The sequence below is a fragment of the Otolemur garnettii genome, unplaced genomic scaffold (assembly GCF_000181295.1).
Source record: "Otolemur garnettii isolate 467f Iridium unplaced genomic scaffold, OtoGar3 scaffold00067, whole genome shotgun sequence".
Classification (NCBI taxonomy): Eukaryota; Metazoa; Chordata; class Mammalia; order Primates; family Galagidae; genus Otolemur; species Otolemur garnettii.
Window position 1 is genome coordinate 6,969,694 of NW_003852462.1, and position 14,635 is coordinate 6,984,328.

General features: G+C 44.5%; 1 protein-coding gene across 1 annotated transcript in view; it reads left to right on the forward strand.

Moving 5' to 3' along the window:
* UBE4B (ubiquitination factor E4B) overlaps positions 1 to 14,635 on the forward strand; it is a 133,494-nt gene that overhangs the window by 70,194 nt on the left and 48,665 nt on the right. Inside the window, exons 7-9 of the mRNA XM_023515143.1 lie at positions 448 to 676; positions 11,859 to 12,000; positions 13,244 to 13,359. Of these exons, the coding sequence (XP_023370911.1) occupies positions 448 to 676; positions 11,859 to 12,000; positions 13,244 to 13,359 (487 nt within the window). The remainder of the gene's footprint in view (positions 1 to 447; positions 677 to 11,858; positions 12,001 to 13,243; positions 13,360 to 14,635) is intronic.

The following is a 14,635-nucleotide window of genomic DNA, read 5'->3' on the forward strand; positions in this document are numbered from 1 at the left end:
CCGGCTATTTTTTGGTTGCAGCCGTCATTGTTGTTTGGCGGGTCCAGGCTGGGGATTCGAACCCGCCACCTTAGGTGTACGTGGCTGGCGCCTTAGCCTGTTGAGCTATAGGCGCCGAGCCAAAAGTAAATTTTTTATTTTGAAATATTTTTAGATTTGTAGGAAAGGTTTAAAGTTAGTTCAGGGAGTTCCTGTGTGCATTTCACCGAGTTCCCTCTAATGTTAACATCTTACATAACCACAGTACATTTGTCAAACTGAGAAGTTACTGTTAACTAAACACCAGACTCAATTTGGGTTTCTCCAGGTTTTCCACTTATGTCCGTTTATTCACTGGAGTCCAATCCAGGACACCATGCTGACAGCTCCGGACCAGCTTGGCTTATTCAGGGTCTGTGTCCATGAAGAACTGTGTGTAACCCATCCTTTATTCTGCTTTTCCAACAGTGTTCTCTGATTTTAAGGACTTGATTGGCCAGATATTAATGGAAGTGCTAATGATGTCCACCCAGACTAGAGATGAAAACCCATTTGCCAGTCTGACAGCCACGTCACAGCCAATTGCAGCAACAGCTCGGTCACCAGACAGAAATCTCCTGCTCAATACTGGCTCCAACCCAGGAACAAGCCCCATGTACTGCAGTGTGGGGTCCTTTGGTGCCAGCTCTCTGTCTAGGTCAGTGTGGGTCTTTGCCCATCTCACTGGTAGTTCAGTAGCTATGAAGTCCATTCACAGTGACGATCTCTTTGTTCACATTGTGGCATGTGTCATATTGGGGAGATGGATTTAGGTTAAAGGTGGTATTGTCTTTTCAAGATTGGGGGTGGGAGGGGTGTTTTGGCTTTCCATGGTTGGACTATTGGTAGATTAAAGTTTAGAAACAAATTATTGTGTGCGCTTACATTATTCTCTGCAAAGGGGGCTTTAGCTATTAAAAGTGCAGCCTCTGAGCAGTCCAGCAATGAGATGATAGTTATTTAGATACTTACCTGATGGATCTGTATGCTTGAACTCTTAGAAATGTGAAATATGGTGATACCGTCTTTTAAAAGCTTGATATTTTCCATTTTAACTAGTTATCTCAAGTTTGTCTTTCTCTTCTTTCCTCCTTTTCTCAACTAATTCAGCCTCTATGAAACTAGTCCTGCTCCCACTACCAGTTTCTGGAGCTCTGTCCCCCTGATGAGCCCGTCTTTGGCCTCACCTACCCGAGCAGCCAGCCAGATGGCTGTGCCTTCATCTTCCCTCAGTCCCCAGAGTGCGGCTTCTGGAACTGCTGCAGGAAGCCAGCCCTCATCCCCGCGGTATCGGCCCTACACCCTCACACACCCGTGGGGGTCCTCACTTTCTCCCACCCCACGGTCCCCAGGCATCTCCATTCTGTCCAGCTCCCCAAGTCTCCCGGCGCCTGCCAGTAGCCCCCAAGCAGTGCCTGCCAGTTCCAGACAGAGGCCCACCAGCATGGGTCTGCCTCTGCCTCCCGCCTCTCCCAGTGCCGGGAGCGGACGTCCTTCCTCCCTGAGGATCGCGCCTAGGTATTTATTCAGCAGGGGGCTTCGTGTGTGTTTGCAGTGCAGGGAAAGGATATTAACACGGTTCGGAAGAACTGCTGTGTGGCACTCACTTCAGTTAAATTTTTGTTGTTTTGGGTGATTAACCTGTGTGGCTAACTAGTTTGGTAACTGCGCCCCCCAAGTCCACGTTTCTGCCAGGCTGTAATCAGAACGTTCTTCCCTTCCTCCTCACCCTTCCTCCTTCCTTTAGGGAAAAAAAAAAGAAAACAAGAACGAAGGAACTTGGCTTTTTGCAGCCTCACTCTCATATCAGTCCTCATTACCAGTGAATTTCAGAGACTGTGGTCAGTGTTATATTTGAGAGTGGGGGCTCACAGGAACCCTTTTTGACTTTTTGTCCCGGTGTCAGTGGTAGTTGAAGTGCAGTCAGACCAGGGCTTCATGGGAGCGGATCGGGTGCTGGTGTCCGTTCCTTCCAGAGAGTGAGCCTGGTCAGTTCATGCTTTGAAGCTTTGAGTTTTGATTATGCATGATTTTGGCCTCTTAGAAACAATATCAGAGTTCTACTAATCCAGTGGCCCTTTCTCTCAAATGTACCTGTGTATTTTATAGATTCTTGCATGTCAGTGGCCAAGACCATTAGCATAGACGTATTTAAAAGAACAGCAAATGCCAAAGCTTCTCCCCATCTTGTTTTACCTTGTCCCCTGATGACCTTTTTTTGCTTTTGTTGTCGTAGTATGTACGACAATCCTTTCTCCTTCCTCTTCCTCGCACTTTCTGGGGACAGTAGTGATGAAGAAGATGAAGAAGATGATGGTGATGATGGTGATGATGAAGGTGGTGGTGGTGGTGATGATTTTTCTTGTGTCCAGTTTGGGTCCAGGTATCAGAGAAATGGAGTATTATGCTGCATGTGCCTAGGTGCTTAGGAACTAACTCTTGTAAGCTCTAATCAGGGGCTTGCTTTGAATCCAAATGGGATAAGGTCGTTAAGAGCTATGCTAAAGAGTACCCTGAAGTGTTCTGACCTTATCATGGGATAAAGTGGCACATAGCAAAAATTTCATAGTTGCTACCTGGTAAGTTTGGAGAAAAACTTACATATAATCATTTGTTGAAAACAAGGCTGGGTGTGGTGGCTCACGCCTGTAATCCCAGCACTCTGGGAAGCCGAGGTGGGTGGATTGCCTCAGCTCATCGGTTCCAGACCAGCCTGAGCAAGTGCAAGACCCCATCTGTAAAAATAGCCCGGCGTTGTGGTGGGCGCCTGTAGTCCCAGCTACTTGGGAGGCTGAGACAAGAGGATCACTTGAGACCAAGAATTGGAGGTTGCTGTGAGCTGTGACACTACAGCACTCTACAGAGGGTGACAAAGTGAGTCTCTTGTCTCCAGAAAACCATGAAAACATTAAAAATCAGTCATCAATAAGTTCACCCACCTTTAGATATAAAATGAGGATTCCTTCATTTATCTGTTGTGAGAATGTTCTCATGCGCTATAGAGTGTAAGTAGCATTTGCTCTGCTAGACTTGTTTCCTTAAGTACAGCTGCACTGATTGTTGCTATTTAGGGATCAGAGAGGAGCTGGGACTTGGGGTGGGGTTTGTGCGGGGTCAGAAGGCCAGACCCGGATGTTGTTGAATGTTTACCCCTGAAAACCAATGACAAGCACTAATTGTGTTTTTTAGGTGACTTTAAACAGAATAATAATAGCGCCCTCTTTCTAGGGACATGCATACAATTTTTATGTACCCATAATTAAAAATAAACATAAATAGCAGCACCTTCTTTATAATCCTCCAAGTAACAGCATTACAGTTTTTCTGTTAAATTGAAGTTTCCTCTGGACCAAGTTGGTATTTTTTCCCAGCCCTGTTGAAGCATAACTCCAGGCTATAAACAGAGACTACAGTAGGAATTAAGCACACTTCATTAAATTTGACAGTGTTCAGAAGAATCAAAGAGAAGAATGTTGATGCAAGGTTGAGTGCTGGTTCAGGAAGGCTGATATTTGTATTAGGTTGAGCATTCACCATTTCTCAAGTAAATTCCCGAAGGTGGAAGTGTCTCTCATGTAGACCAAATCTGATGCACGCGTGTAGCACCACAGCAGGCCCCCTGCCTAGGAATCCGCTTCCTCGTGGTGAGCGTGCTGTGTTATCTGTTTCACTGTAAATTATCTGCAGGAGAAATGCTCTCTTCCTGGCCTGCTTAATTCCAGCTTTCTTCAGGAATGTGTGCTGCTTTTACTAACACCCCCCTTTTCTAGACTTCTAACATCCCAGCCTTACCTTGCCTCAGATCTTGATTCTCTACCTAAGGGGGCAAATCAGACTTACCTCGTGTTTAATAATCGCTGCACACTCATGGAGCACTGGGTGCCTGGTGCTTTGGGCACCGCGCACACATCATCTCCTTCCTCCACACTGAGGCCTGCTGTGAGGAAAGGGGTACGGTGGGGTGAAAGTCAGGGACTCAGGCAGCCTGCGTCTAGAGTTCACGTTCTTTACCCCCTACCCTGCTGCCACCTGCTTTCCATTTCTGCCCAAATAGGGCTTGTGTTGTTCCATACTAGTTATTTTACTGCCAAGAGGCTAGGCTTGACTTTATTCCAGGACAAGGCAGTGCCAGCATTTTCCTCCTTAATTACAAAATTCCACCCCAGTTAGTTGGTAAGTCTCTTGTTGATTGTTACAATGAAATCTGGTTGTCCAGATTTTGGCAGCTTCTAGATTCTTAATTGATACCAAAAATAATACAAAAAAAATCAGTATGGATGGCGCCTGTGGCTCAAGGAGTAGGGTATTGGCCCAATATACCGGAGTTGGCGGGTTCAAACCTGGCCCTGGCCAAAACTGGAAAAAAAAATGAACAAAAAAAATTAGTAAAAGTGCATAGCATACCTGGTTGAACAAATAGAAGAACATAAGAATGCATGTAGGGGCTCGGCGCCTATAGCTCAACCGGCTAAGGCGCCAGCCACGTACACCTAAGGTGGCGGGTTCAAATCCCCAGCCCGGACCCGCCAAACAACAATGACGGCTGCAACCAAAAAATAGCCGGGTGTTGTGGCGGGCGCCTGTAGTCCCAGCTACTTGGGAGGCGGAGGCAGGAGACTCGCTTGAGCCCAGGAGTTGGAGGTTGCTGTGAGCTGTAATGCCACGGCACTCTACCCAGGGGGATAGCTTGAGGCTCTGTCTCAAAAAAAAAAAGAATGCATGTAGGGTCAGAGCCAGGAGAGGGTAACACAAAACCTTATTAATTTGAGTAGTCAGTAAAGAAATGTAATGGTTTTTTCCTTCCCCCTTTCTAATTGATCTTCTCAAAATTGTATTTACTTTGAAGTAAGCAATTTTAACACCTACTTTTGCCCAGTAAGGTTAATGTCCTAAGCGTTCTATCTGTCTGCCCCCCTCCCCAGTTTGCCCAATGGAGTTGATATATTATAAATCTTCTTGAAAGTAGTTGAGATATACATTCATATGTGAATTGTTACAGTGCTGATGGTAAGGATTAATTTGAGAACCCTTCTGTGAGGAGCACTGGATGAGTTAGAACAGTGATTCTCAACCCTCCTGATGCCGCGACCACGGAGTTACAAGGAACTGCACCCTGCAGGAGGGGCATACCTGAGAGAATTCTGCTAGAATTATCCTGTGCTGAGGATAGCGTAGAAGGATCCAGAGAAACATGTTTCTGATTGTTTCCTAGCAAGTTGATAACTGGAAAGAAATTTGGTGTTTGTCTTTTCTTTTCCTTTTTTTTTTTTCTTTTGAGACAGTCTCACGTTGTAGTGCTGTGGCGTCATAGCTCACAGCAACCTTAAACTCTTAGATTCAAGTTATTCTCTTGTCTCAGCCTCCTCAGTAGCTGGGACTATAGGTGACCTCCATAACACCCAGCTATTTTTAGAGATGGGTCTCCCTGTAGCTCAGGCTGGTCTTGAACCTGTGAGCTCAGGCGATCTGCCTGCCTTGGCCTCCCAGAGTGCTAGGATTACAGGCATGAGCCACTGTACCCAGCCTTCTTTTTTTTTCTTTTTTGAGATAGAGAAGGCGTCCTTAAACTGTAGCCTGCCAGGTATTTTTGCTGCCGCTGTCTGTCCTGCTTAGCAGCCAACTCGTCCCGGGGCCCACAGTCTGGTCCTCCAGAGGTCTGAGGGACAGTGAACTGGCCCCCTGTTTAAAAAGTTTGAGGACCCCTAGTGTAGCTGTTACATTGAAGAAGTTCAAATCTTAGATGTCATGAGCCTTCTGGTAAGTAGAGAAAGGGAAAATTAGTGAATAATGAAAGACGTTGACATTGACCCCACTCACATATTTCTCCAATCATCACTGCTTGAGGATGAAACAGAGATGGTGGAGAAGAAAAATCCTGCTGTGTCTATTCCTAAACCCTCCAGTGATTTCCCCTCTCACATGGAGTAAAACCCAAAGCCTCTCACGGTGGCCCATAGACCCGTATCTCACGTACACACGGCACGCACGTACCCTCCCTCTCCCTCTGCGCCCCAGCTGTGCCTGTGCACACTCCTTTCTAGCCTTCTCTTCCTCCCCTCGCCTGGTTCTCAGCACTAGGCGTCTGTCTTTTGAACTGGTCATTCCCTCTGGCCCTGGGCCTCTGTACTTTTTCTTCTCCTTGGACCCCCATAGATGTGTGGCCTGTTCCCTGACTTCTCTCGGGTCTCTCAGAGCGTGGTCCCTAACCCCACTGTTATTAAACATTATGTGAAATACACACACACACACACATGCTCCACCCCTCTCCATCACCCCTTCTCTGCTTTTCTTTGTATTCTTACCACTTAAATATTTGTTTTTGATTGTCCCCCACCCCATAACAATGTAACCACCATGTCAGCAAGGCCTCATCATTTGATTCTACACTTCCCTGGGACCTCAGATGGTGCCTGGAACATAGGAGTGAATTTTTAGTGCTCAGACCTACACAATTCTGACTTTGCCTTGCACTGAGGCAAAACAAAATTCCAAAGTCTGCATTTAAAATATCAGCAAATGATAGGGTAATTATTCTTGTTACAGAAGAGGCTGCAATAGAGTTCCTTTAAGAGCAAGTTTTCTTGGTGCATTTAAAATGGTATTCATACTGCACAGATCTGATGCGTGCACAAACCCCTCGGCATGTTTTCACTGTGTTTGCAAGAGGATACAGTACTTTTTCTAGTATGTGAAGTAATTCCATTATTGGATTGATGGTATAGTTACCAGAAAATTGTTCACATATTCTTCCAGAGGAAGGTTTAACGTTTCAGATACTCTGAGGGCTGAAAGATGACATATCTCCCAGCGTTGAGGATGTCACAGTTGTAAAATCGTCAGGCATTTTGTAATACATTTTTGAGGGAAAACATGAAATAGTACATTAAAAACTTAAACGTGTTTGTTGATAGCATAAACATAAGCATATAAACTACATAGCGCTTTCTTCTTCAGTATCACTCTCAGAATTTGAAACCGACTCTTTTACTCTGGATCTAAAAAATCCGAGTAAATCACTTTTGACTGTTGGCGCCTACTCTGAGCATTGGAGAGACTGGCCACGTTTTCTGCTTGTGCTCCTGACTGACCTTGGCACCTGTAAGATTGGTCTTACTCTGAAACATACTGCCAAATACAGAGGCTTATGCTGCACTTCCTATTTGGTTAAAGTTTTTTTTTTATTGTTCCACCCTTTCTCTTAAAAGTCAGCTGTCTGGTGCAGGGCAGGTTAATGATCACCAAAATATACAAACCTCTTTTTTTTGAGGCAGTCTTACTTTATCACCCTCAGTAGAGTACTATGGCATCATAGCTCACAACAACCTCAAACTCCTGAGCTCAAGTGATTCTCTTGCCTCAGCCTCCTGAGCAGCTGAGACTACAGGCACCCGCCACAACGCCAGGCTATTTTTAGAGATGGGGTCTCACTCTACCTCAAGCTGGTCTTAAACTCCTGAGCTCAGGTGATCCACCCACCTCGGCCACCCAAATTGCTGGGAACCCAGCCCATAAACCTCTTTTAACTTGAAATTTCTCTAAAATAATATATTATATTCTGAATGCCTTTCATTGCATTGCCTGGTACAAGATAAGCAGTCATTTATATACACTGTCACTTTTTGTCTTACTGAAATATTGGTGAAAATATTTCAAGTGACATCAAAGGAGTCAAAGTTCAGTGAAAATTAAAAGGAGTGTGTTGCCAGTTACCTAATTTCATTGGCAGTTGGGTGAGTTCACACGGATGCTTGCATGCTGGCCTTTGGTACTACAGCAAACTGACCCTTCAGAGCCGGCAAGGATTTTTCATGCAGACAGGGTCTTTTTTTTTTTTTTTTTTTTTTTTTTTTTAAGAGACTGAGTCTCCAGCTGTCCCCCTGGGCAGAGTGCTGTGGCATTACAGCTCACAGCAACCTCCAACTCCTGGGCTCAAGCGAGTCTCCTGCCTCAGCCTCCCAAGTAGCTGGGACCACAGGCGCCTGCCACAACGCCCGGCTATTTTTTGGTTGCAGCCATCATTGTTGTTTGGCAGGTCCGGGCTGGGGATTCGAACCCGCCACCTTAGGTGTACGTGGCTGGCGCCTTAGCCAGTTGAGCTATAGGCGCCGAGCCAGACAGGGTCTTGCTCTGTCCATCACACCCAGCAAATTTTTGGTAAAGACAAGGTCTTGTTCTTGGTCAGGCCGGTCTCAAACTCCTGAGCTCAAGTTGATCTCCCACTCTGTCTTCCCAGAGTGCTAAGATTACAGGTGTCAACCAGCACACCCATCCTCACCCTCCTTCTTATAGGGATACAAACGATTGCATTTAGGGTCTATCTAGATAATCCACAATAATTTCCCCATCTTAAAACCTTAATTCACTCATCTACAAAGACCCTGGCGGCAAGGAGCTATTGACATTAAACATAAGATGCTTTTCATTCCAGAAATGTAAAAGTGTGAGAAATATGGGAATTATGATCAAGAAAATGTCTAGTTTAAAATATTTTCAGTTTAGGCTTGTTGCCTGTAGCTCAGCAGCTAGGGCACCAAACACATACATTGGAGCTGGCAGGTTCGAACCCAGCCCAGGCCTGCCAAATAAAAATGACAACTACAACAACAACACAAAAATAACCAGGCATTGTGGCGGGTGTCTATACTCCCAGCTACTTGGGAGGCTGAGGCAAGCAAATTGTTTAAGACCAAGAGTTTGAGGTTGCTGTGAGCTGTGATGCTACGGCACTCTACCAAGAGTGACATGGTAAGACTCGATTTTTTTTTTTCCAGTTTAAACATGAGGAAGATCTATTTTCTTTCTTTCTTTCCTTTCTTTTTTTTTTTTAAGAGACAGAGTCTGACTTTATTGCCCTCAGTAAAGTGCCATGGCGTCACAGCTCTCAGCAACCTCCAATTCCTGGGCTTAGGCGATTCTTTTGCCTCAACCTTTCGAGTAGCTGGGACTACAGGCGCCTGCTACAACGCCTAGCTATTTTTTGTTGCAGTTTGGCTGGGGCTGAGTTTGAACCTGCCACCCTCAGTATGTGGGGTCAACACCCTACCCACTGAGTCACAGGCGCTGCCCGAGGAAGATCTGTTTTCATTGTCCAGAGGAAAGTTCCACCCAGTTGTGTCTGGGTATAGGCCTGTATCAGCAAAGCTTGTTTTGGGGGAAGTGCAGTGAATATAATGACTGAGTCACTAATCCCAGATGGCAGAGGGAGGATTGCAGACAGCTTGGCACCAAGAGGGTTGCAAGTAAAGACAAATATCTCCTTTTCCCTTTTGTACTTTGGGGATTCACCACACTTCTACTTGTTGATGGGTTTTTCTGTTCATATATATGTGTTTCCTATGCTTTATTACAATTCTCATCTTTCTGTTGTCAGTTCCATTAGCAGATACCAGATCCTGCCATTAATTAATAATAAAGTATACCAAAAATTAGTTTCTATCAAGAAACAAGAACTAATTGTCTTTATTTTTTAGGGTTCCCATGCTGACCTGCCCGCCTTTGCCATGACTCTGGTGAGGTGCCTTAGGGGTGGCTCAGCCGGTAGGGAGTAGTCCCTCCATTCCTGGGACCACCCCTCAGCCTCCTGGCACCCACCCTACCCCAGTCTCTCAGGCCTAGATTGAAGGTCGTAATAGTCAGACTTACACAAGGCTTTGGGCTGAAAGCCTTATATTCAAGCTGGTACTGTTTTTACCTTAAACACCTTTTTTGAAATACGTTAATATCAGCATTCTAAGAACAGTTATGTGTACAGTCATGTGTCACATGACTATGGCCATACGTTCTGAGAAATATTTCATTAGGTGATTTCGTTGTGGTTCTGATACCGTGGAGTGTTTCCACAGACCTAAATGGTGCGGCCTGCTGCACCCCTAGGCCCTGTGGTTTAGCCTAGTGCTCCTAAGCCTAGGAGCAAACCTGTACAGCACATAATTGTACTGAGTAGTGTAGGCGGTTGTGGTACAATGGTGGGCGTTTGTGTATTTAAACATATCTAAACATTGACTAGGTACTATAAAAATGTGGTATTATAATCTTACCATTTTACGGGATGGACCACCATGGTACATGCATTTGGTTGGTTGTTGACCGAAAGGTTATTATTTGGCTCATAACTGTATTCCAAGATTAGTTGTGCCTGTCTGTCTGTAAAGCATGTTGTTGATGTCCGAATTCCTCTTGGTCTTTTTACTCTCTAGGTATTAACTGTCTGCCAGGGGTTGAACAGGGTGTGTCTCTCACATTCCTATATTCCCACCCTGTCTGGTTGTCTTTTTTTTTTTTTTGAGACCGAATCTCACTGACATCACAGCTCTCAGCAACCTCAAACTGTTGGGCTCAAGTGATTCTCTTACCTCAGCTTCCCAAGTAGCTGGGACTATAAGCACCGGCCAAAATGCCCAGCTATTTTTTAAATTGCAGTTGTCGTTGTTTGGCAGGCCCAGGCTGGATTTGAACCCACCAGCTTCAGTGTATGTGGCTGGTGCCCTTAGCCTCTGAGCTACAGGTGCTGAGCTCCTGTCCCGTCTGCTATGTGTAATTCCTTTGCTAAGTTTGTTTTCTCGATTTCTCTTCATTTCACACTTCCTTGCTTGTCCCTATGCCATAGCTAATCTCTTTGTATCTGTTGTGTATAGCGAGTCAGTTTGGGACTTAAATACCAGATTTGGTATGTGATTGTCGATTATTGATTCTAACTTTAACTTCTGCAAACGTACGCCTGTGATTATGTTTATTTGTGTCTCAGAGAATAATCATTACTGATAATAACAGTGCTTCACGGCTCGGCGCCTATAGCTCAACCGGCTAAGGCGCCAGCCACGTACACCTAAGGTGGCGGGTTCGAGTCCCCAGCCCGGACCCGCCAAACAACAATGACGGCTGCAACCAAAAAATAGCCGGGCGTTGTGGCGGGCGCCTGTGGTCCCAGCTACTTGGGAGGCGGAGGCAGGAGACTCGCTTGAGCCCAGGAGATGGAGGTTGCTGTGAGCTGTAATGCCACGGCACTCTGCCCAGGGGGACAGCTTGAGGCTCTGTCTCAAAAAAAAAAAAAAAAAAAAAAAAAAACAGTGCTTCACACTGTGTCTTGCCTGTTTTTTACAAAGCATTTCCATGTTACTGCAAATGAGATCGAGGTTCCAGGTTCAGGTAATAAGCAGTAGGATTGGGACTAGAAACCAAGTCTGATTATTGATAGTGCAAGATTTTTGTTTTGTTTTTGTTTTTACTATACCACTTTGCCTAGTTCACTGATAGTTTTGGAAATGTTTATATTGATAGCAAATATATTCCTATCTCTTTTAAACTGTTTTTCTAAGCTCCCATCCTTAGGACTTCCAGCATAGATCTTAAAAGGCTTCATCCAGCAGATGTATATATTGTATCTATTCATCTAGCCGATGAAGCCTTTCAAGATCTGTGCTAGAAGTCATAAGGATGAGGGATATTTTGTTAGTCCCTTACAAGGTGATGGCATAATCTGGCTGTAGCCTTCAGTTCTGTCCAAGCAATGCCAGTCAGTTGGGTTCAGTACCTGGGCTATCCCTTCACATACCGAGCACTGGGTAGCAGTTCTTAGTCCTCTTGGTCTTATAAGTTCCCCTCTCTGGTAAGAATAGGTCCCCTTCTTAAGTCTATAAAATATTTACCCCAAACTACCATTGTTGGGCATGGAGCAGGTGAAAGGATCAGGCAGCTCCAGTCCCCGCTTCATGGGTGTTTGTGCTTCGTCCTGGGCTCAGGGATCCTAACAGGCTTTCTGCTGCAGAACTGCAAACTCTGTCAAAAAGAAGTAAGAAGAGGGAAGAATCATCTTTTTTTTTTTTTTTCCCTCTTCTCCAAAGTTTGGGAGCCTCTGGCGGAACAAGTAATTGGGATTCCTACAGTGACCATTTTACCATTGAAACCTGCAAGGAGACAGATATGCTGAACTACCTCATCGAGTGTTTTGACCGAGTTGGAATAGAGGAAAAAAAAGCACCAAAGGTAATGGGAAATAGAGTTGATTTTTTTTTTTTTAAATCCCGGTTATTTGTGTGATGAATAATGCCCCAGGAGCATTTATTCATTTATTTAATCAGTAAAGTAGTTACTAAGTATCTGCTGTGTGCCAGGCACTGTGCTAGGAACGTGGACTCTTACCACTGAACAAAACAGAGATCCCTGCCCTCATGGCACTCACTAGTGGAGGGAAGAAGTGACAGGCCCAAAATGTGAACCCAGGTGGCCTTGCTTCAGAGTCCTCTCTCGACTGTGTTGTGGCTGGGTGCACAGGGCCCTGGTAATCTTTGACAGTCTGTCATGATCACCATAATGGAACCCCTGTTGACCACCAAGGTCTGTGCCAAGTCTACACTAACTTGTTCTCTCAGGAGCTCAGTTAGTGCAGTGGAACCCAGGACCGTATAGGTATTCTTCCTCCATTGTATGAATCAGCAAATGAAACTCAGAGAGATTACATGTAACTGTCCAGAATCACAGAGCAATCACATAAGCGTCAAGTCGCAAGGCCACGTTTAAACTCACAGTAAGCTATACCTTTCCACCTATTTTGTGCTGACCGACTTCATTGCTTTCTTATTTTATTCCCATTTTCTGGTTCTATCATAGTTTTAAACTGCAGTTGTTCTCTGGTTAGTTTCATATTTATGAAAGACCTCTTTGTGGCTTGAAAGCACAGAGAGCAAGCATAGCTCCGAGCTTACTCAGGATCCCCTCAGCCCTCCACTTTGTTCTTCTCTGACCATTGCTTTCACCAGAGGCCTTATGCTTGGAAGACACAGTTACTGTAGCTTGTTCATTATGAATAAAAAAAGAGAAAGAGGGCTGGGCACAGCAGCTCATACCTGTGATCCCAGCACTCTGGGAGGCCAAGGTGGGTGGATTGCTTGAGCCCATGAGTTGGAGACCAGTCTAAGCAAGAGCAAGACCTCATTTCTAATAAAAGTAAAAAACCTAGCCAGGCGTTGTTGTGGGCACCTATAGTCCCAGCTACCTGGGAGGCTGAGGCGGGAGGATTGCTCAAGCCCAAAAATTGAAGGTTCCTGTGAGCTATGACACCACTATGGTCTACTCAGGGTGACCAAGTGAAACTCTGTTTGAAAAAAAATAAAAAGAAGAGAAAAGTGCATTTTCTGACCCTCAGTGTCTCTGGCTCTTGTCGGTTTTCAGCAGCACAGGATTATTGTGCGTGTTTCTTGCCCTCGTAACTGCCGCCTTTCTTTTTCAGATGTGCAGCCAGCCAGCAGTCAGCCAGCTTCTGAGCAACATCCGCTCGCAGTGCATATCCCACACCGCATTAGTGCTGCAAGGCTCCCTGACACAGCCGAGGTGGGAAGAACCATTGTATGTTTGATGTTAGAAGACCAAGGGACCTGACTGTCAGTGGGCATCAGGCTGTCCAGCCATTCAACACTACCTTGGATAACTATCTTCTTCATCATAACAGTATTTGATTAAATGATTCCTGAGGTTCCTTTCTGTCTCTAAAATACTATGAAAATAAAGCATCCTTTCTTCCTCATCTTCTAAAGTAGTGCAAAGCATATTTTAAAAAGAAATTAGGGCCAGGTGCAATGGCTCATGCCTGTGATCCCAATACTTTGAGAGGCCACAGCAGGAAGGTTGATTGAAGCAGGAGTTCAAGACCAGCTTGGGCAACATAGCAAGACCCTGTCTGTACAGAATATAAGAAAAATTGGCAGGGTATGGTGGCACACACCTGCAGTCCCAGCTGCTTTGCAGGAGGATTGGCTGAGCCCAGGAATTCTAGGGTGCAGTGAGCTGTGATTGCCCCACTGTACTCCAGCCTGGACAACAGAGTGAGATCCCATTGCTTAAAAAAAAAAAAAGGAATAAAAAATTAGTTATGTTTTAAGAGCTCTGTGTGCTTGTTGAAATAGTTTGACATCAAGGCAGAAAATTAGTAATTTAGTTTAAAAGCAACTGCTTTTAAATGTGTAAATCATTACCTCTTGTGTACCACACAATCAATTTCTGTCATTCGGTAATAAAGAACAGTAATGGAATGGATAATTTGTGAAATCACCCAGAGTATTACATTATTTCTTTGTTTTTGAGAGCTCCATAAAAGTTTTAAGTTTTTAGAAGTAGAATATACTTTATTTCTTTTATGCAGAAAATATCTAAAGGATTTTAGTTATGATTCATTTAGTATATATTCATTTACAATTAGTAAGTTACATTTATTCATACTCGGTGTTCAGAATGAATAAATATTTTTTGAATGTTTTCATTCATTTTTTTTTTTTGAGACAGAATCTCACTATGTTGCACTCAGTAGAGTGCTATGGCGTCACAGCTCACAGCAACCTCAAACTCTTTGCTCAAGCAGTTCTCTTCCTCAGCCTCCCAAGTAGCTGGAACTACAGGCACCCACCACATGCCCAGCTATTTTTTTGTTGCAGTTGTCATTGTTGTTTAGCTGGCCCAGGCCAGGTTTGGATGCACCAGGTTTGGACACGCCAGCCTGGGTGTATAGCTATGGGTGCCACCATGAATCTTTTCAAAAAGTAGGAAAATTGTGTAGATGAAGCAAAACTCAAAAAATGTTTTGTGGTTAAAATTCATAATGAAATTTTTTTTTTTTTTTTTTTTGAGA